This window comes from Ischnura elegans, chromosome X (genome assembly GCF_921293095.1).
Source record: "Ischnura elegans chromosome X, ioIscEleg1.1, whole genome shotgun sequence".
In the NCBI taxonomy this organism is placed as follows: Eukaryota; Metazoa; Arthropoda; class Insecta; order Odonata; family Coenagrionidae; genus Ischnura; species Ischnura elegans.
In genome coordinates, this window is record NC_060259.1 from 112,153,018 (window position 1) to 112,174,328 (window position 21,311).

General features: G+C 36.4%; 1 protein-coding gene across 1 annotated transcript in view; it reads left to right on the forward strand.

Moving 5' to 3' along the window:
- LOC124170485 (sodium- and chloride-dependent GABA transporter 1) overlaps positions 1-20,174 on the forward strand; it is an 82,559-nt gene extending 62,385 nt beyond the window's left edge. The window contains exons 6-14 of the mRNA XM_046549225.1: positions 1,234-1,366; positions 1,455-1,589; positions 7,157-7,260; positions 7,433-7,557; positions 8,159-8,271; positions 8,393-8,524; positions 13,629-13,832; positions 14,263-14,430; positions 16,757-20,174. Of these exons, the coding sequence (XP_046405181.1) occupies positions 1,234-1,366; positions 1,455-1,589; positions 7,157-7,260; positions 7,433-7,557; positions 8,159-8,271; positions 8,393-8,524; positions 13,629-13,832; positions 14,263-14,430; positions 16,757-16,846 (1,204 nt within the window). The 3' untranslated portion in view covers positions 16,847-20,174. The remainder of the gene's footprint in view (positions 1-1,233; positions 1,367-1,454; positions 1,590-7,156; positions 7,261-7,432; positions 7,558-8,158; positions 8,272-8,392; positions 8,525-13,628; positions 13,833-14,262; positions 14,431-16,756) is intronic.
- The last annotated feature ends 1,137 nt before the right edge of the window (positions 20,175-21,311 follow it).

The following is a 21,311-nucleotide window of genomic DNA, read 5'->3' on the forward strand; positions in this document are numbered from 1 at the left end:
ATCTTCCCAAGCTTGTATCCATTGCAGGGACATCAATCAAGGGATACTCAAGCATCAACAAACCCTATATAAACCTACAGTCAATACATACATGGACAGGAACATAGAAATTCATACTTTAGCCTATATAATCACAAATATGCAATTTTCCCACAAAGGCATGTACACGACAAACTCAGAATGCCAAGAGTATCTTCCAACAAGTTCCAGTTTATGCATTTAGATAATAACTGACCAGCCAAGCCCAGCCCTGCTAATGTACTCAAAAAGCCACTGCCATTCAGCAAGCCATCACTGGATTATCCTCCTCATCCTCTCCATTGTCCCTCCATCCACCTTTTGTTCATCCCAAGCACTGACATGTCGTAATTAATGTGAATAGGTAGTAACCATTTTCCCTGTCCTGCTGTCTTCATTAAACATAATTGCAATTTCTCAAGAAGTCATCATAAATTAAAATATTTTCAAAATAAAACCTTCACATGCTATTTTGCCCATAAAAATTTATCCATATAAGAAATATCCCCTCTGTCTACACTTGCCCTCCATAACTGCATTCATTCAACACCTAGTTCAGAATTTCACACCCAAACTAGTATTTTTTTAACTGTTACATTTAAAACTCCTATCTCTGAGCCTTCACCACAAATACATTGCGTCCAAAAATAACCCGCAACGCCTTTCATGATAATTTCTATATCCTTCCCTATGCTTGCAAGGTAATATTCCCTCCTAGCTTTATTAAGCTCTAATTATTTTTGGAGGCAGAAAGAAACAATAATTATAATTACCATAAGAAAATGTTAACACAAAAAATTTATATTTTCAAAATATTATTTCTCAAGATAACATTAAAAATTGAAATAACATGCATGTGCACAATGAAAAAATATTTTTTGAAAACTCATTTTAATCTAAATGTATACATATAAATGTAACAAATAAAAACGTCCATTGCCCTAAAAATGTGTCACATGTTAATAGATTTAAGCTTCTTATTCTTGCAGATATAATACTCAGAATGATATCAAATTTTTTAAAATCAGTATCTAAAGTAAACTGACCAGGTAAGGTTAAATGTGGGCCTTTTCAGAAAGGCTGATATCATGCCTTCAATGGAGTGGTTAAAAAGACCAATGTAACCCTTAGCACTTAAGAGCATTTATGCTTGAAAAGGAATAGTTGTAATGTCATTGGTAAAGCCATAAAATGCATGGCATTATAATGTTTCAGACGGAGGGCCCTTCAAATCACGGAAGGCGTGGAGCATGTTGGTGGCCTTCGGTGGGAGTTGGTGGGCACTCTCCTCCTGGTCTGGGTCATGTGCTACTTCTGCATTTGGAAAGGAGTGCGCTGGACTGGAAAGGTTCTCCCTTTCATCTTTTCCTTATCTTACTTATTAAAACAAACTGCCACAGATCAACACTGACTCAATATTTCTACACAAATTTCAGGTGGTTTACTTCACTGCCCTTTTCCCGTACTTCCTTCTGACAGTACTGCTCATTCGAGGAGTGACTCTGCCTGGTGCAGCAGAGGGGATCCGATTCTATATTTTACCAGATATGTCACGACTTGGTGACTCTGACGTAAGTACCCTACAAATTATCAGGGATGCCGACTTACAAAAAATATTGGGGGGCCCAAACCGGGGATCTTGCCCCGGGAAATTTTATAAGTAGTGAGTTTTAATTTCTTTAAGCATTTTATAAGAGTCATATGATAAACATTAGAACCCTGATAAGTCGAATCTCGATATCTGGACACTCCGGGGAAAATCGACAAGCCTGACACAGTTTTTCCTCACACCCATAACGAATTTTTGAGGGGGCTTGGGCCCCCTCGGGCCCCATGGAGTGGGCACCTCTGGAGTTATCTGTTTCTTATGGCTTTCTTATGGAAGAAAATGATATGCAGCTTATTGTGTGCTAAGGAACTTCTGTAAGGGAAGGATAAGATTTTAGGGAAGAATAGGTGAGGTATGCAGACAATTATTCTCACATTAACATAATTTGCTTATGTTGGATGAACACCAAAGGCGCGTACCCGACCGTTTTCCCGAATTGTTTTTTCCGACGACCTTTTTCCCGAAAGAATTTTTTCCCGAAAGAATTTTTTCCCGAATCGTAACGCGTCCTCTTTCCCGAAAGCTTTTTTCCCGAAACCCTTTTCTCCGAAACATTTTTTACCGAACACCTAATTTCCCGATTGTATGAAAATGAGTTCATATTTTTCATAACCAAATATATATTCATACACAAGATACATAATTTTTTTTAGAAAATTATATTGTGCGCGATAGCTCAAAGAAATTCAAGAAAATTCCTATCGTTCTTGTAATCTTCATATTCTTCTACAACCGATTTCAGCCTCTCGTGCACGTCGTACCATTTCTTTTTTGGCTTGCCCTTGATACTTTTCCCAACACTTAATTCAATCAAGGCAATCTCTGTGTCAGCTTGTTCTTTCTGCAGCTCTTTTACAGAGTATAAATCCGGGGGGTTTTTCCCGACTAGTAACCTAAAGCTGTTATTCCAACCTTCAGATGCATTATTTGTTGTTGCATAACCTGCTTTTGTAGCTTCATGTTGATTCCATAGACTAGGAGGATATCGAGGAGGAACAGCGCGTCGTCTGCCAACAGCTTTTACACCAATAACGTATGTTTCTTGAAAATATTTCATAATTGGCTCAAGTCGGAATATTTTTATCCGCGTATTTTCTTAGAAGGTCGAAAGTTGTTTCAACGTCTTCAACTGGAACAAACGCTATAGCTGCCATCATATGAACTGTCGTTTTGAGGGTTCTATCTGTTGGGTCAATGTAAGGGACTTGGAGTCCCACTTGTTGAATTTTACGATAAATAGCTTGTTTTTTATACAATCGGGAAATAAGGTGTTCGGTAAAAAATGTTTCGGAGAAAAGGGTTTCGGGAAAAAAGCTTTCGGGAAAAAGGTTATTCGGGAAAAATGGATTCGGAAAAAAAATCGGGAAAAAGGTCGTCGGAAAAAACGATTCGGGAAAAGGGTAGGGAATCCCAAAGGCGGCATAACAGCGTAAGGGTTATGGGCTATAATTTGTATAGGGCATAAGGGGCTATTAACATGAACTTGTGCACCACTGCTTAGTCAAACTTTGACGGCAATGACTATATCTTGATCTTAATAAATTTCAACAAAGATTTTCTGTATAAATCAAAAAACGCCTATGAGAACTGTGAAGAAAAATAATTCAATAGCTTAAATGTCTGCATGGGTGTGTTTCTTTCATTCCAAGGTCTTAAATCCGAAATTATTATTAGGTAAATACCCTTTTTTATTCCAGGGTCTTAAAGTAGAGAAACATGTGAGCAAATTATCAGTAAATGTTATAATAAAATTACATTTTCTTTTTATGCACTTCTGCTAAGTTATATTGCTAAATCAATCATCTTTAAAAATGTGCTGGCTCCATTTCCTGACTTTAAAAATATTGTCAAATGCAAGCAATAATACATACTTCACTATCCAACTTGACAACTATCCCACAGCATCGCTTCCCTGATAAAAATAAACTCCTCCATTAAGGAGTCGAGGTTTACCCTCCATTGAGGGTACAGGAAGGATAGGTGTACCCTTCCTGTGCCCTTCAGCAAGGGTACACGAAGGGTATTTTAGAACATCGGTGGGTACGCCCTCTCCTTCCTGGAGGGTACGGGAAGGTTTTGGCCAGCCTCGATGAAGGGTACAGGAAGGATAAGTGTACCCTTCAGCAAGGGTACAGGAAGGATAGGTGTACCCTTTCTGTACCCATCAGCAAGGGTGCACGAAGGGTATTTTAGAACATTGGTGGGTAAGCCCTCTCCTTCCTGGAGGGTACGGGAAGGGTTTGGCCAGCCTCAATGGAGGGTACAGGAAGGGTAGGATTAATATAAAAACTAAAAATCCATAAATTAACATAAAAATTTAAAAAATCGCTAATAAACTAAATTAAACGAATGGGGATGAGTTGCAACAGTGATTTCTAAAGTTATAGGGCAGAAAAAAAATTAGCCTGCACATGGTCTAGAACCCAGGACCTACACATTAGAGGATCATGAACGAGTGATGTAATAACCTCGGCTATCGAGGTACTTGACAGAGATGGCTTCTCAACGGAACTTAAGCTACAAAATCTTAAGATGAAAATCGCACCCGGGCCTATGAGGAAGAAAGCTGTGACTTTTTTCTACGACACCTATTTCGTTTCAGAAAATAAGATCGGCATTCAAATACTGAACATCACTCTAGCAATGTCTCATTGTCAGCCACACAAATAGGTTACATCCTAAAACGTGAATGGAAGAACTTCAAAATGAGCTTTTTTCACACAATTATAGAAACTATTGTGTACAGTGGCGTAGTCAGGAATTTCGTTTGGGGGGGGGGGTCCAAAACCAGGTGGGGAAAGTTTTGAAAAACAGGATAGTAAGATTTGGGATTCAACTTATTCAAACACTTTTCATAATCGAAAAAACTTCAATAGTCAAAGAAATATTTTTTTAAATGCATTATTTTTCAATATTTTGATTTCTTTTATGAAGGAAAACGATTGTGTTTTTATACTTCGGGGGGGCGGAGGGTCCGAACCCTCCGGACCCCACCCCTGGCTACGCCACTGAATATGTATATTATTGTTTTCCTTAAGGAAATTTTAAAGATTAGTTGTGTAGCCCGTCTATCTTTGCTTTCAAAGACTGCTTACGTTCTTTTACGGAACTCAATACTCTTTAGAAGGTGAAAGTAGCTGAGGAGACACTCTCACGATATGTTTTCTTCAGTTATAAATGCTAAGTCCCAAGGAAGGGTAGACTAAGGATTTTTCTCTCCTTCCCTTACCCTTAATGGTGGGTAGAGGAAGGGTTGACGGATGGTAAGGGAAGGAGTTCCAAGGAAGGGTACACGAAGGATTTTTCTCTCCTTCCCTTACCCTTAATGGTGGGTAGAGGAAGGGTACACGGATGGTAAGGGAAGGAGTTCCAAGGAAGGGTACACGGATGGTAAGGAAAGGAGTTCCAAGGAAGGGTACACGAAGGATTTTTCTCTCCTTCCCTTACCCTTAATGGTGGGTATAGGAAGGGTACACGGATGGTAAGGGAAGGAGTTCCAAGGAAGGGTACACGAAGGATTTTTCTCTCCTTCCCTTACCCTTAATGGTGGGTAGAGGAAGGGTACACGGATGGTAAGGGAAGGAGTTCCAAGGAAGGGTACACGGATGGTAAGGAAAGGAGTTCCAAGGAAGGGTACACGAAGGATTTTTCTCTCCTTCCCTTACCCTTAATGGTGGGTATAGGAAGGGTAGATGGATGGTAAGGGAAGGAGTTCCAAGGAAGGGTACACAAAGGATTTTTCTCTCCTTCCCTTACCCTTAATGGTGGGTAGAGGAAGGGTACACGGATGGTAAGGGAAGGAGTTCCAAGGAAGGGTACACGAAGGGTTTTTCTATCCTTCCCTTACCCTTAATGGTGGGTAGAGGAAGGGTACACGGATGGTAAGGGAAGGAGTTCCAAGGAAGGGTACACAAAGGATTTTTCTCTCCTTCCCTTACCCTTAATGGTGGGTAGAGGAAGGGTACACGGATGGTAAGGGAAGGAGTTCCAAGGAAGGGTACACGAAGGATTTTTCTATCCTTCCCTTACCCTTAATGGTGGATAGGGCGTGGGTCGTGCAAGGGTAACTACCCACCATGAAGGATGCTACCCTTCCTGTACCCACCATGGTGGAGTTTATTTTTATCAGGGTTCCGTGAAGTAAAAAAGTAAAGAAATCAAATGTGGATGAGACTGAGGTCAGCTAAGAGACATAGCCAACATTGCCAACCCTCCCACATTTTCCAAGAGCATTTTATTCATAAAACTAATTATTTAGCGTGTACGAGATATCAGCAACTAACAATAAGATATTCATGAACTTAGAGAGTCTTTGAGTCCAATCAGATTGAAAGACAATTCCAAAAATATAAGTTTCCATGGTAAATCTCTGTCTGGAGGGTCTCATCCACCATTTGTTTCCATAAAAGTCTGCAGACTTCAGACCCTAGAGTCATTGTCAGGATATGCCACTATAGTGACAAGCCCGATATTGGGTGGCTACTTGGGTATCTATCCTAAATTCAGCCACATTATATTTTTTGCTTGATCATTCATAAGGGCCCACTCAGAATCTCCCAGCATTCCCTCAGGGGAAAACGGATGAGATGAGCAGCCTTGTATGACCTACTCTCACATCATTTTCCATCATTACAAAAAGTACTATGTAGCTATATAGATGGATGACATGTTACCTGTACATATACAGAAGCGATCTGTCATTGCAATAGAAAAAAACCAAAAGAAATACTTAATATTCAGGAGCGAACACAAGGTCCTACAAGGAAATGCAATGCAAGGTATCAGTGCCAGTACTTCAATGACATAAGCTTCTCTACTTGCCACCCACAACATGCTTGCATAGATTTTGCATCACCTTCTTACCCCTTTATGCAGTCAACATGTCACGCATCCATAGGCATTTACCTGGTAGGTGAGCCATAGCAAGGGAATATAAGGTGGATTCAAGGTGAAATGAAGTGAAAACAGGCCATTCAAGGCAGCCTATATCAGCGTTTCACTATAATATGAGAAGTGCCTTTGCCTCACGGATAATTTACCTAACCATATCAAAATTATTATCTGGTCACAAATATACACAAGAGTGTATAGCTTTTGTGCTGCAAATCTCAAACAACTCCCATCCATGCCACCATGTGAAAACACCAAAATACCAATCTTATCCATAGTAATTTCTTCCATATAAAAATATCTGGAGGAAAATAGCAAGTAATGACTCACTATACTAGATAGCCCAACAAGGGCATACATCAATAGAAGACATTTCAGCAAGTGGTTCAGAGTATTAAACAATGTATTTATCGCCCATGGATGGACAACATGTATGATTGGGGAAATTTATATTAGAATTTTTGGCCGCCGTCAACCATTGTTTAGTAAAGTACATTATAATTGTAAAAATCAAAATCAATATTACTTCATATCTGCTGTAACAGATCCATACTGTATAGACATAGAATTAAAATAGAAAAACCAATTTATTAGTAAAAAATAGTGCTTAAATCATGCAAATATGCCTCATCTTTTTAGGTCTGGATTGATGCTGTCACACAAATATTCTTCTCTTATGGGCTTGGCCTGGGAACATTAGTAGCCCTTGGGAGTTACAACAAATTCAACAATAACGTTTACAAGTAAGAAAGCATCCTCATTAGAAGCAAACTTCCTTTCATCTTAAACAATGTCAAACCCCTCCATTTTCTGCTCTGATACCAATAGTTCTGTAATTTCAACAAATAGCTTATAGATTGCATTTCAGCTCCAACTGCTGACTGGAAATATTTAAATTTAACTCTTTTATTTCAGGGATGCTCTGATAGTTTGTTCCATAAACTCCAGTACAAGTGTATTTTCTGGATTTGTCATCTTCTCAGTTGTTGGTTTCATGGCGCACGAACAGCAAAAGCCTGTCGCTGAAGTGGCCGCCTCAGGTATTTACCAATTGCCATTGTATGAATAATTTTCATGAGACTGAATGACACTTAGTGATAAACAAATAGCTCCAACTCCTTACTTCCAAGTTATGTGCACAGGAAATAAGGATGTTAGGAACCACAAATATCTCATATAATAAGGAATCGTCAAAGCAATGCAACTTTTACAGTGTGCACATGGAAAATGCTACATCTGACAGAAATCTATGATGACTATTGCACTAAACACTAGGTTTGACTTGCGAAATATTAATAAACTTTGAATTCCGTGTTCTCTTCTTCCACCAGAAATTATTATGGTAGTCTAGAATGAATGACCGTGGAAGAAAAACTGCCAGTACCCTTTAACATCAATAGCATGCATAACTACGCAATAATGACATATTTTCACCCATATGGAAAAAAATCTTGCAGGAAAAAACATTAAAACATGGGTGAACAGTAAGAGCAATAAATAATTTTTCACCTGGATTAGTATTTTCCTAAATGAATACTGACTAACAAATTTTTTTTACAATAAATGGCTTTTTTCCTAAATTTTCTCGACTACTATAGTGTTTTCAGACTCAATAGAATCCTTACAATTTTGTCATTTCAGGTCCTGGTCTTGCATTCCTAGCGTATCCATCAGCAGTACTTCAATTGCCAGGCTCACCACTTTGGGCCTGTTTGTTTTTCCTCATGCTATTATTCATTGGCCTCGACAGCCAGGTATATTTCACATTAATTCCTTACGTTTAAGTGCTTCCTTTGTTCTCTATGGTATTTCAAAACAAATATGACCTTTTGAGCCAGATAGTAAAGCAACATTTCTCATGTCCTCTTTTTCCAGTTTTGTACCATGGAAGGTTTCATCACAGCCATGGTAGATGAATGGCCTCATCTTCTACGACGTCGCAAGGAAATATTCATTGCTATTGTCTGCTTCCTCTCATATCTCATAGGTCTTTCATGTGTATCCCAGGTAAATTTTGGAGTAACCCTCATTTCTTGAATAAGTGCCCTTATAAAACAAGAGTAGCTATTTTCAAATGGATAAAGATGCAATGCTGAGGGAAGGTATCACAAGTCAGAGTGATGTTTCAGGCAGAGCTGACACTCCTGATTGCCAAAGTCATAGGAGAGCTCCTTGAAAACAAAGAAACCCTCCCCGTGATCAACCTTCAGTTACGACCAAGGGGAATAGAATATACTATATGTATCATGCAAAAGGCAAGAGGGAACACATGGAGAATATTTCAATCTCACTGCAAATATTTTGAATGAGATATTCATGGAGTAAGGGGAATAATAATATATAAATCAAAATAACAACTAAATTAATGCAAGCACATTATTGGACATCCATGAAAGATTTTAACCCTTAAACAGCGGAGTTTTTTTTCGGAGTTTTATTTTTTTTCCGTTAAAAACTGCTTAATTACCTCCCAAGGATTCAGATAAACACTTTGTTTTAAAATTCTGTCGATTCGTTCTTGCTAGAGGGGGTGTGCCCATATGGGCACGCTAGCCATTCCGGCCACCGGTCTGCATTCTGCAGAAGAATCGCTCGAACCATTATAATTCTTATTTTTACTGCGTGACATGCCATATATTTTCGCATTTACCTATAATACTTCTTTTATTTGGCAATTAGAAGTAATTTCAAATCATTATACTATATTTTTTCGGTTTAAACATTTTTTGGCTGTCCAAAGATCTTAACAGTTTAAAACTCAGATTTGAAAACAGTTATTGAATAAAAAAACACATTATCGATGAGTTTATTTACAAAATTAGTCCTATATTGCTGGTAGAGTCTTTGAATACTATATATTGGGTTTTTAATTGCCGAGTATGATAGTTAGAATTTCATTGAAGGCAAAGACCTGGGCACTTAGCCTGAGTCTGAGCGCGCGCGGGAAGAATATTCTTCATAAGAACATTGGCGTCTAATGAAACGGGACAAATTGGTTATCCCTGCCATCATACCTTATGTCATCAGACTTTCTATGATTAGTTGCACTTGATAGGGAATATTAAATACGACCACCAGGTCTGGGAAAGGTACATCTTCGTTACAAAAACACTTGTGCAATCTCTCGCCTAAAGGTTTACTGTGGTATATTTGAACCAGAATTTTCCGTATAGATCCAGGCATTTACAATGACGGCATCAAGGAAATAGCTTCATGTGGACCATCACCATTTTTTCCTCTGATAAAATGCCTGTAACTGTTGATATTTTGATCCGTGAGATCAGTTCCGCCCATCTAAATATTGTAGCTAGAGACCACTGCTGGCTGCCTAACTTGTACCATTTTTGAGGTAACACGCGGGAATCTCGTGACCTTATTGAGTGGGTGTACACATTGGTAAGGTGACTTGACAGTCACTACCGAAAAGTCATTCTATCTAACAACAACAATATTCCCTTTTTCCTCCCGTGCAAAAGCATGGGAGCAGCGGGGCTGCTTAGCTAGCTGATTTTTCGACCTTTGAGTATCCTTTTTCTCAGAACTGTTCCAGTACTCTCACATCCTTGAGATTTTAACTGACTTATAAGAGGAAAGCTAGTAAACCAATTGTCAAAATAAATGGAAAAGATTTATCGCTTGCTCTAGTAAATTGTCCAACATGATAAGCAAATACAAAGAGCATTTACCTACGAATTTATGGTAGTTATTTTTTTCTTCAGCACTCAGTCCCTGCTATATGCTGAATTCCACCAAGTAATCTTGAGGAGCATTCAAGCACTATATTTTAAAGCCGAAACTTATAGGTTCACCCCGTATGAACTGTTGGCAGCCATGATTGCCAAAATATTTTATCATGGATTCATCAAGTTTTAGCTTTCTCATCCACCCTTCCACCATGCCCTTGATTGTTGGGTATGTATACCAGTGGTAGAAAATAGCCGTATCATTCTTCATACTAGATAGTTGAGCAAAGTATAATGCAAGCACCATGAATAAAAGTGTTGAATAGTATAAAATGTATTTTTTGTACTAAAAATTAATGGAAATATTACAAAAAAATACAGCAAAAAATATTGAAGTCGTTAAAATCGAGTGACATAAGAAAAAAATGAAAGATTGACAGCAACTTAGCGTTTTACATCAAAATTATTTGATAACAGACCCAATAATGACGTTTGTAGCGAAGGACACCAGCCAAAAAAGACACCCCCGGCTACCGGCTAGCGTGCCCATATGGGATCACCCTAAAATAAATTCAAATTCCTTGTTTCATACGAAAGAAATCACAATGCTGGCAAAAGAAACCGAAGTTGACAGCATTCATTATGAGGATAAGATTAAATACTTAGCCGAGTATAAAAAATAAAAAGGGAAAAAATCGCATTTACTGAAGACACTTCGCCATTTTTCCTCTTTTGCCACCTCGAACAGAGTGAGTAAGAATACTTGTAATGCCACAGTCAACTGCTGGTATAAATGCTGGCCGTAAGCACACGAACCGAATAAAGTGATACATTGTAATCATTTTTGGCGAAAACAGCATGCTCTATAATGTTTGGGTCAGAATTTATACGAAATTATTTAGACCACTGCAGCTGTGCCCATATGGGCACGCTAGCCGTTCAAGGGTTAAGACAAGAGATTCATCAACTAACCAAAGAAACCCATGCCAAATTTTTATTTTTTGTTCAAAAATTAATTATTGCTAAATAAAGACTCATAAATTCCTGCATATCGGAATAAATTGAACAATAGGGTAGTTTCCTTCATCAAAGAAAACGAAAGGCATTGATTGCGATTCGTTGCCCACCATTACTGTATTCATAATACACAAATTATTTGGTTTTTGAAATACCGGTTTAGACGAATGGCAAGGGTCAAATTTTATCCTCATTTGAAAAAGGCCAGATTGGCGCCCATGCGATTCCACTCCACGTGACGTCACAGGGACCTAGTTTCTACACGAGAGGATAGGAGTTACACATCGTTGAGGTACATGCATGCATGAGGCACAGAGCTCAGGGAAACATGTCTTAATAATCACCTATTAAAACTGGCTAAGGTCGGAGAGTTTTCTTCGTTTGATAAGGTATTAATAAACCTTTTTTAAGCAAAGCGCTACCAGCCAGCAAGGTACTCAGCTACCCGCTAGCATCCTGCGTCCTATCAGCGCTCAGAGCTTTGATCAAGGTCACCTCACAAGGCGGGAGGGGGAACCAGAAATGCGTCGCACGGACTTTTTCCCATCATTCCTACTTACGCGTCACGTTTTCGCGTGCTTGAAATTTTTCACTTTTCGTTTAATCGCGAAAAATAGATATCGTCATTTAAAAATCTAAAAGCGTGAAATACGTACTCCAGGAGTAATAATCTTTCGATTTAGGCAATAAAAAAATAATAGGAAACCACCCTATTGTTAAAATGCACAAAATAAATGCAAAAAATAGAGTAAGTATTACTGATCATCATCAGCTATTTAATAACCAGAATAAGATGAAAAACGCACTTTTAGCATGACAAAATAATTCTGTGCCCTTTTAATTCTATGAGAGAAAAAAACTCAGGAAGTAGGTACTAGTACCACTAACGGAAATCTGATATCAAATCATTGGATGAACACACACAATAAATTAAAAAACAATTGAATTATAAATTAAAAGAACAAAAAGCAAAATGCACTTTCAGTGGATTGCAATTGAATTTGTCACTTGCTTCCACTGCATGAAAAATTCAATTGAGGTTAAGTTAAAATTTTGGTTAACTATGTACACACCTCTAATCATTAGACATGAAAAAATCACTTTCATTCTATCCTATTGGCATAAAGTAGGGCTCAGTGACGGCGCTAGCAGGTGCGGGGCTAGGGGCGAACCTTCAGTGCGGGGCCCTTCACTTAAAATATTAAACTCTATACCCCATCTACAAACTCGAGCATTTTGAATCCCTACCACTCTCTGGCTAAGTATGTGTTCCCCTACCAAATTCAGACTTCGTAATTACGCCGTTATGATACCATCACGCCTTTGAGTTCAAAATAGTATAATACAAATCAAATTTTTAATTACATTTATTCATAAAATTATAACGTAAAATAAATATAAAAAGCGCGCTTTTTACTTTAAATTACTGCATTATTATTCCTTTTTCATAATATTATTTTTTGTCTTGCACGGACTTAACAATACAGTAATAGTTGAAATTGCGTTTTCAAACTATCGTATATTTTAATTTTTTTTCACGAACGCGGGGCCCCCCAAAGCGCGGGGCCCGGGGCAGTCGCCCCGGTCGCCCCGCCCTAAGGCCGGCTCTGGTAGGGCTTTCCAGACATTACTCAAGGTCATTGTTCAAAGGTAATTCAGCCCACTACATTTTATTTTCATTTTCAGAAATATTGCATCTCTTTTTCATCCACACTAATGGTTCAGATAAACCTATTTAAGTTTCAATTACTACCTCTAGTGCACCCTCAATCTTATTAGCGTGTCATTTTCCTAACATAAATTTGGGAAGACTCGAAAAAAAAATCAAATGAGAGCTAAAAATGCCAGCTCAAATTTTGAAAAAAATATTTAGTGAACACTAGGCAGTAATTTATGTGGTGCATTACAAATATGTAGTCTGTTCTTCATGATGACCATTAAATCTTTTGGGTACAGGGGGAGGAAAATAAATGTGATGGTAGGTTAAGTAATTAAATGAGGACACCCCATAATATTTTTTACTTTAACTAAAGTTGACATTAAAATTTTGTTGGCACAATATTGCTTGTATATGCATTGGGAGTACTACAATGGCTATGAATCTCAAATGGGCACAGTATCCAGCTTAAAAAACAAAGACAATCATTTTCCTATAAGCCCCTAGCTTTATTCACCCCCATGTTCCAACACTGATCTTAAACATCAGTAGGAGAAGAATTTTCCTTAACTCCACTCTTAAAACCCTAAAAAAATTCACTCAATGCTAATGTCTATTTCATTCTATTGTGAACAAGTTAAGGAAAAAATTAAGAGCAAAATTGTCATTGAGATGTGCATATGGTCACATTACTTCTTCAGGAATCTGAATGAAATGCCCATTAATAAATTCAAATGCTCTCTTTTTCTTTTAGGGTGGTATGTATGTGTTCCAAATACTGGATTCGTATGCTGTGAGTGGTTTCTGCTTACTTTTCCTCATATTTTTTGAGTGCATTGCCATTTCCTGGGCATATGGAGTAAATCGCTTCTATGATGGAATCAAAGACATGATTGGATACTACCCATTCATGTGGTGGAAATTCTGTTGGACCATTGCAACACCTCTGATTTGCTTTGTGAGTATAGAATTCTGCATCAATTTCAAAGTTCCTGAACAAAGACAGTGACACTCTTATTTAAAGTGCCCACAGTATTTTAGTAAAATGCAATAGAATAAAAGTATAAAAGATGCGAAAGGACCTACACTTACTCACTAACATTGGGATCTTAACTTAATTTTCAAGAAATCATTATTGTGAATGCAAAAAGTGAAAGAAAGATTCAAAAGATGAAGAGCAATCTGATTAGTGTCATAAAGTGCAGGTTCAATGTCTCTTTTTTGCGATATTATCAGTGGTATGTAGTATTCACTCAATTACCAACCATAAAGAGTCACTGGGCAATCATTTTATGCCCTCAATTAGTAAGGTGAAATAAAATATTTATGATAAATGTTGAAATCATGATCTGACTAATCTTACCAGTACCTACACTATTTTTTCCTAGGGAGTGTTCATCTTCAATCTAGTGCAGTGGAAGCCCATCAAATACTTAGATTATGAGTATCCCTGGTGGAGTCACTTCTTAGGATGGGTGACAGCTCTGTCATCCATGTTGTGCATACCTGGATATATGATCTACCTCTGGATGAAGACACCTGGAGACTTCCAAACAGTAAGGGCCCATATCTCAAGCAAAATAACAAAAATATATATGATATATCAATTGTATAAAAATGGCAAAAAAAACTTTCTATATTTTATTTCCACTTCTAAATGGTAGTGTTTTTCACCTTGCTACATTATAGATTACTGTGAAAGATATTCATGTACATGCAACAGGAAGTAAAAGGAAGGTGTTAAATGCACCAAGTACACAAATAAATTTCATCCTGTTGTTATATTTGGTTGACGTTCAACCGTTGTTCCCACGTGATGATAAAGGTGAGCTTGTTGAGGCAACCCAAGTACATATACCCTATTGGACTATTCTTATAAGAAAATTTCTTATAAATATCAAATAAAAAATGTTATTTATAAGAAATTTTCTGATGGAAATATTTATTATAAACACCACATCATCATGCTTAAAACACTCGTGCAAATTTATATAAAAAGCTACATAAGATATACATCCCACCTGAGAGTACAAAGTTAGCATTACACCTACTTTAATCCAAATGTAGACGCCTATATCTGGTATACAGCAAACCAAATGATTTCCCATGAACCAAATGTAGATGTCTATCATTAGTGTACATCAAGCAAGGAAATTCAAGCTCTGTAAAGTTCACCTGACTGGCCAGACAAGGCAAGATACCATAGAGGTCCTTCAGGTCATGGGTTCTGCATAGGGTTAATGTCCCCACATGCTAACAGAAACTAAAATCAATGAAACCAATGATAGCCTACAATGATGGACTGATAATAGAATATGACTTGGGCAATCACTATGCAATGAAAGATACAGGAATTGCAACTTGAAATATGATTTAACCTGTAAAATTGATGAAGCAAATGAAATAAAATTCAAGTTCGACTTGGAATACTTCAAGAAATTATACGGGAAGGAAAAGGAAATTTTGATAAATCAAATGTATATCAGCAATGTTTATTTGAGATACCAGAGAGAATGACCTCTACATGCAATTTTGGATAGTTAATGAAAGAAATAGACAAATTAAAATGGAATTTGATGCCATTTGGAGAAAAGGATACGTAGAAAATGGCTAACAATAAGTGCAAGATTTAGGGAAATTAATAGGAATCACAGAAACACTGATTAAGAATAATAGTTTATGTATTTTCCATAAAATAATAATTGTGCAGATGTTATTTAGGTTTACTCATACAAAATCCATTCTCATTCTCTTCAGAGACGACTAAAACATTCACTTTGTCCATTGGGACACTATTTTCATTAAAATTTCCACTTATATTACATATGCCACAATCTGAAAAAATATACATATCTATCTAAATTAATGATGAAAAGTTTAAAATTCAACGAAACTGTCTGTTTAAGGTAACATAATTTTAGGAATGCCAGTTTTGTAATACTTACCAAATGAGGTCAATGCCTTATTTTGGTTAGAAGCACACAACTTATTTTATTAAACTGCTATCAAAAAGACATAGTGAATGATTAACATATAAAAGCAATCCCTAGCAACCTAACAAGGTTTGGTTGTTAGGTTGCTAGGGAACCATGTTAACTGTATCCTGCAACGTATGCAATCGTAGTATACATCGTGGTTATTCGTGGCCCATATCGAACTTCCATCGGTTAAGTTATCTGTAGACTCGAAACAGACAGATCTTATAAGTCTACAATTTTTCATGAGCCCTCAGGGATATATATATGCTAACAAGTCGCAATAAAGAAGCCTCCACTTCTTGGGACCATTTATGTCAAATACCATGCTGAAAACACCAGAAAATTAGCAGAACATTACTTAAAAAAGAGTTATATATAATTTACAAAAATTATCTTATGTAGAATTCCTTAAATAATTATCAATTGCCAACATAAGTTATGGTGACACGCCTGCTGGATAAAAACCTGAAAGTTATGCGACCCGCGCAACATTCTTGTAGAATTCTATAAGAAATGCAGAGTTCTCATAAGAATTTTTGTAAGACTTATAGAATCCTATAAGAATTCTGTAAGACTTATAAGAAATTTCCAATAGGGTATAGCTAAACAGACAGAAATCACAAATGCATTTCTAATGCCTCTATTTTGACCAACTTTTGGCTTCAACAGTCATTCACAAATACATTTTTGGAAATGGAAAAGAGAAGGTAAATATTAAATTAAACGATCACTACAAAAATGAGTATGCCCCAATATGTATTTATAAATTCACTCAACATTCATGCATAAATTCATAAAAAATCATTCCTCCATAATTCCAAAATAACGAACATGCAATCTCCAGACTAGATTTAATTTTTTAAAACATGAATCATCGGAATCCAAAATTTCTTTCATTTTTCAGAAAATGAAGCTGCTTGTGCGAATAGAAGACGATGTTGCGACTCTTCGTGGGAAAATGACGGCAGAAGCAGCAGAAATTACAGCACTTTAAGTGGATAATGAGTCCACATGTGCATCAGTACAAGGAGGTAGAAAAAAGTATGTTTTGTACATACTGTGAACCATTCATAAGAACTTTCGACAAAATAATTCATTCTCCTTAACAAAGATTTCATGTGGTGTGTTTTGATTAACAATGTGTTTCAAGAAATAATAAAACTTAAGTATTGTATTTTAAGTTTAAAAAATAATTACTACAAATGATTTTGAAAATTTTCGTTTCTAATCCATCCAACAAATCACAGTTTAGTAATACATCTACAGCAAATACCCCTCAGAAAGAGAGTCATGATGATTGGACATGACAAAGTTGCTTTTTTTAATGTACACTATTTGCAGAACTGTCATTTGGTTATAGAACAGAGAATTCAAATCAAACACACTGTATTGTGAGACTTAGAATTAAAATGTTTTCTTAAGTAGTTAATAACAGGTTCTCCTATCACTGCAGGTACATACATAATAGATTGATGTTTAAATAGATTAGTCTTTACAGAGTCTAAGAGAAATTTGCAAGTAACATAAATTCATGAAGTTCAGTTCTGGACTGAATAAAAGAATTTATATTAACTACAGTTTGGATAGGTGCCTCAATGGAGACCAATACTATTCCATGATATCTCTCAACCAAAATATAAATTTATTCAAATAATACATGAATCAATTTCGCCATAAAATTAATTCTACTATTATATTTCTGAATTGCCTCTGTAAACAACACTGAATCTCAGCACTCCATAATACATTTAAGCGTCTGATGTTCAAATACTTTCATCACTCATTCCTACAGCATTACCACTAACAGAGATGACAAATGAAGGATGCAGATTCTCAAGACTTACCAAAGAGTAATTTAGATTTACCAAAGATTTACAAAGATTTCCCAAATGAGTAATTTACTTAATAATTCATTTGCCTTTTTTCTTACCAATGAGGTTTTTTGCTGAACTGAGCAGTAAATAATAGCATAAATTGGCTTCCTTTAAATAATATTTTGAAGAGGGACTATGAAGGTTATTTCCAAGGTATTGATAAATTCACTCAAAGCAATCACTAAACACATCACAATTTGATCACCAACATACAGGGTTGATAATCTAAGGCCACATTCCCAATGTGATAGAAAAAACACCACAGCTACACAAAAAAATCATGAGCATAGTAGCCAGCCTAAATTCACAAAAACCAATTCCATTATCTCTCTTGATATATTTCAAAATTAAGAAAGAATTCAAAATGTAGAATACAATAATCAATGAAAAATAAAAAATTTAATTGACAGCCTATTATTTGTAAATAATTACCCCCTTTAGTATACAAAATGATCATCCCTCAAAGATATTATGAATCACTGTCATCACAAGGTCCACCCAGATGAAATTTACTTTACACTGCATGTGCATTACAAATTGAATCCCACCTGGTTGTAAATAAAATATAAATGCCCTATGCCCTATAATGAAAAATCTCTCAGAATATATATTTCCCATGTCTTAAAAAAGAGGAATAAATCAGTGAATATCATTCATCGATTTCATTATTTATCTACCAAGCATAAAATTGATTTTAAATGTTTTCAAAGATACCAAACTTAAAGCAGCACAGTATTGTGTGGTGTAAAGCCACTTCATTATTTTTCAATCTATACAGATAAATTTGAAGGCATTCAAAAAATGACAAAATCACGAAAGTCTTCCAGTCAAACTTTAGGTATCCTAATTGAAAGGTCTAGTTTTGGATAATACTGCAGCCATCATTTAATCCATGCATTTATAGTGAATATTTATATCACTAAATAATATGTTTTTAAGAAAATAGGTCTCTTTAGATGCTGTTAATAAAAATATTTGAGTGTGTTTAATTTAATATTCACAAAATGTGGGCGTGAGGCAATCATTCTAACATGACTTCATTAATGTGCCTTCTGCATTTTCATCGACTTCATCAAATTTCTATGCTGGCAAATGATGAATAAATTGTCATAAAACGCTCTAGCTTGGAGCGAATTAGAAAGCTAGTTAATTTTTTAACTATTAGACTACCTAATAATCTCTAAATATGACAGCCAACCAGAAATAGAATTCCCAAAAATATGCTTTCACCATTTCAGATTACATGTATCATCATCATACCAACAAGCACTTACAGAAACATTTCATTCAAATTATGGTTAGTGAGAGGATTGCAAAAGTTGAACATAACCTCATTCCACACCAGTCATAAAATATGGTTCAAAATGCAGAGCATTCAATTAAGGCTTAATTGCTGCCTGATGACATTTACGTACTTTACAGATTAAAATATAACAAAACTTAGGTCCAATGCTCATTATGGAGACACTTTGATTGCACCACATGGTCAACCTTTGGTTTTTTGACACACAAAAAGATAAAAAAATAGAGCTTGATGAAAGCTGGAAGAAACTCATGTTTGAAAAGAGATCAATGAAATTCAAACAGTATTGAAAGTAAATAGCTTGGAATACATGTTGAGTTGGACATTAAATGGAATTTCAACCCATGCTACCACTGAACCAAGCTTTAAACTAGCCTCATGTATTGCCATCATATTCCAATTATTAATGTGTAAATATAGCTAACTATTTTTTTTAATCATCAAACTACTGCCTATAAGAAATGATTATCATGTATGTAACAGAGAGTGTGTGCACTATCAATATTAATGGTAAAATGATTCAGTGTTTTTTTCAAGTCATAAGTTTTCATTGAAGTATCTTTTGTGACACTATGTTGTACCTTGATACTCCATTACATGCTGGGTTAGACTCACTTAAATACAAGACCAAGTGCATGACTGCTGAAGCCAGCCTCAGTACAAAGAATGCTTAAATTAGCCATGGTTTTGGTTCTCTATGTATTAATACCCTATGAAACATTGGGTCTTCTGTATCTTTAGGCTTTTTGACTAAAATATGCTGTGTATACTTTTGAATCAAAGCCTCTTCATTGGAGGGGATTAAAAATCTTAACTCTAACCTTTTATTATAATTAAATTCCATCCAACATCTCAATTGATAACGTAACAATAAAATCATAACAACTGATGTAAAAAGAATAAAATACTACAGCTAGAGTATAGCTCCGTACTCAAGGAATTCTCTAGCTAATGCATAATGCACGACTTGGCTAAAATTGTTACCATAAGTTTAACATTTTTCTCAATAGAGAATACTTATAGCCAAAGAGAAATTTAAGCACTGTGCTACGCATAGAAATATGAGGTTTTTATTGTCAATATAAAGCCAATTAATGTAGTAAATACTACTTGGGCTCAATAAAATAAATTATTACAAAAAGTAATTTATATAAACAAAGGCTTTTATTTCTTTCCCAACACTTATTTCTAATACTCGCATTTCGAAAGTTCTTAGTACCTAGGTATTGCAGAGAAAAAAATTCTTGAAAATAGTCAACACATGGAGCAAACGATTGGCAGCTGGAGTTCACACTGGTTGCTCTTGCAAACTTTTCTGTGATGAACTTGTAAATCTTAATGGGAAGCCACATATAGAGCTACCAAAATGAAACGTATTTGAAATAAGTTTCCAATGGGACAACCGTGCGTGCAATTTGAAATCAATTCAAGAGAAGAAATCAAGACTAGCATTGAAATAGAGCAAAGCAAAAACTGGAAGAGACGAATGAATACTGCTTTTCGGGAAGCTGGATAACTAGCGATGGGAGATGCAAGAAAGGAATTGTCAGCAAAATAGCCCAGGGGAAGACAGCATTCTAGAAAAAAATAAAGATCCACTAATAGTTGAAATTAAAGCATTTAAGTAAGGAAACTATTGCACTTAGAGTATGCTTCTGTAATGAAGTGAGGCATGGACAATGGCAGCAGTGGAGATAGCAAGGGTGTAGGCCAGTAACCGATACAGAAAAAACCTAAGGGGGACACAAAAGATATTTGAGCTACCTATATTTTTATCTGTTAGAACATAGGTTTCCGCGGCGATGGTTTGATCTCTGCATTTCTTCAGGGTTTCCTTCCGCGTCAGCTTGTTCGTAGACAACAGTTTCGCTGGCTATCCTGCCAGCGTCTTCAGGTCGGCTGTCGGTTTCTGCCTCGCTTATATCCCGTAGGCTGGATGGGAGCTGCACTGTGATTGGCTGTCTGAATGGGCGCTTCTCTCTGATTGGCTCTCTCTTGGATTACTCTTTTCCATGCGCTGTGAAGGAAGTATCCATCTTCTCTATTGAAATTCAATGGTGTTTTTTGAATTTCTATTGCTTCCCTGATTTGTCTTGGGAAGTATCGGCACTCCTTAACTAAAAGTTTCTTTTCCTCAAATTTGATGTCGTGGCCAGGTTCCGACCATGCATGTTCGGCAATGGCAGAGAGCTGACATTGTTTGTTCTTGGTCGCCCTTTGATCCTCACATGCATGGAGCGGCAAGTTTCCCCTATGTAGGATTTCCCGCAGGAGCAAGGCAC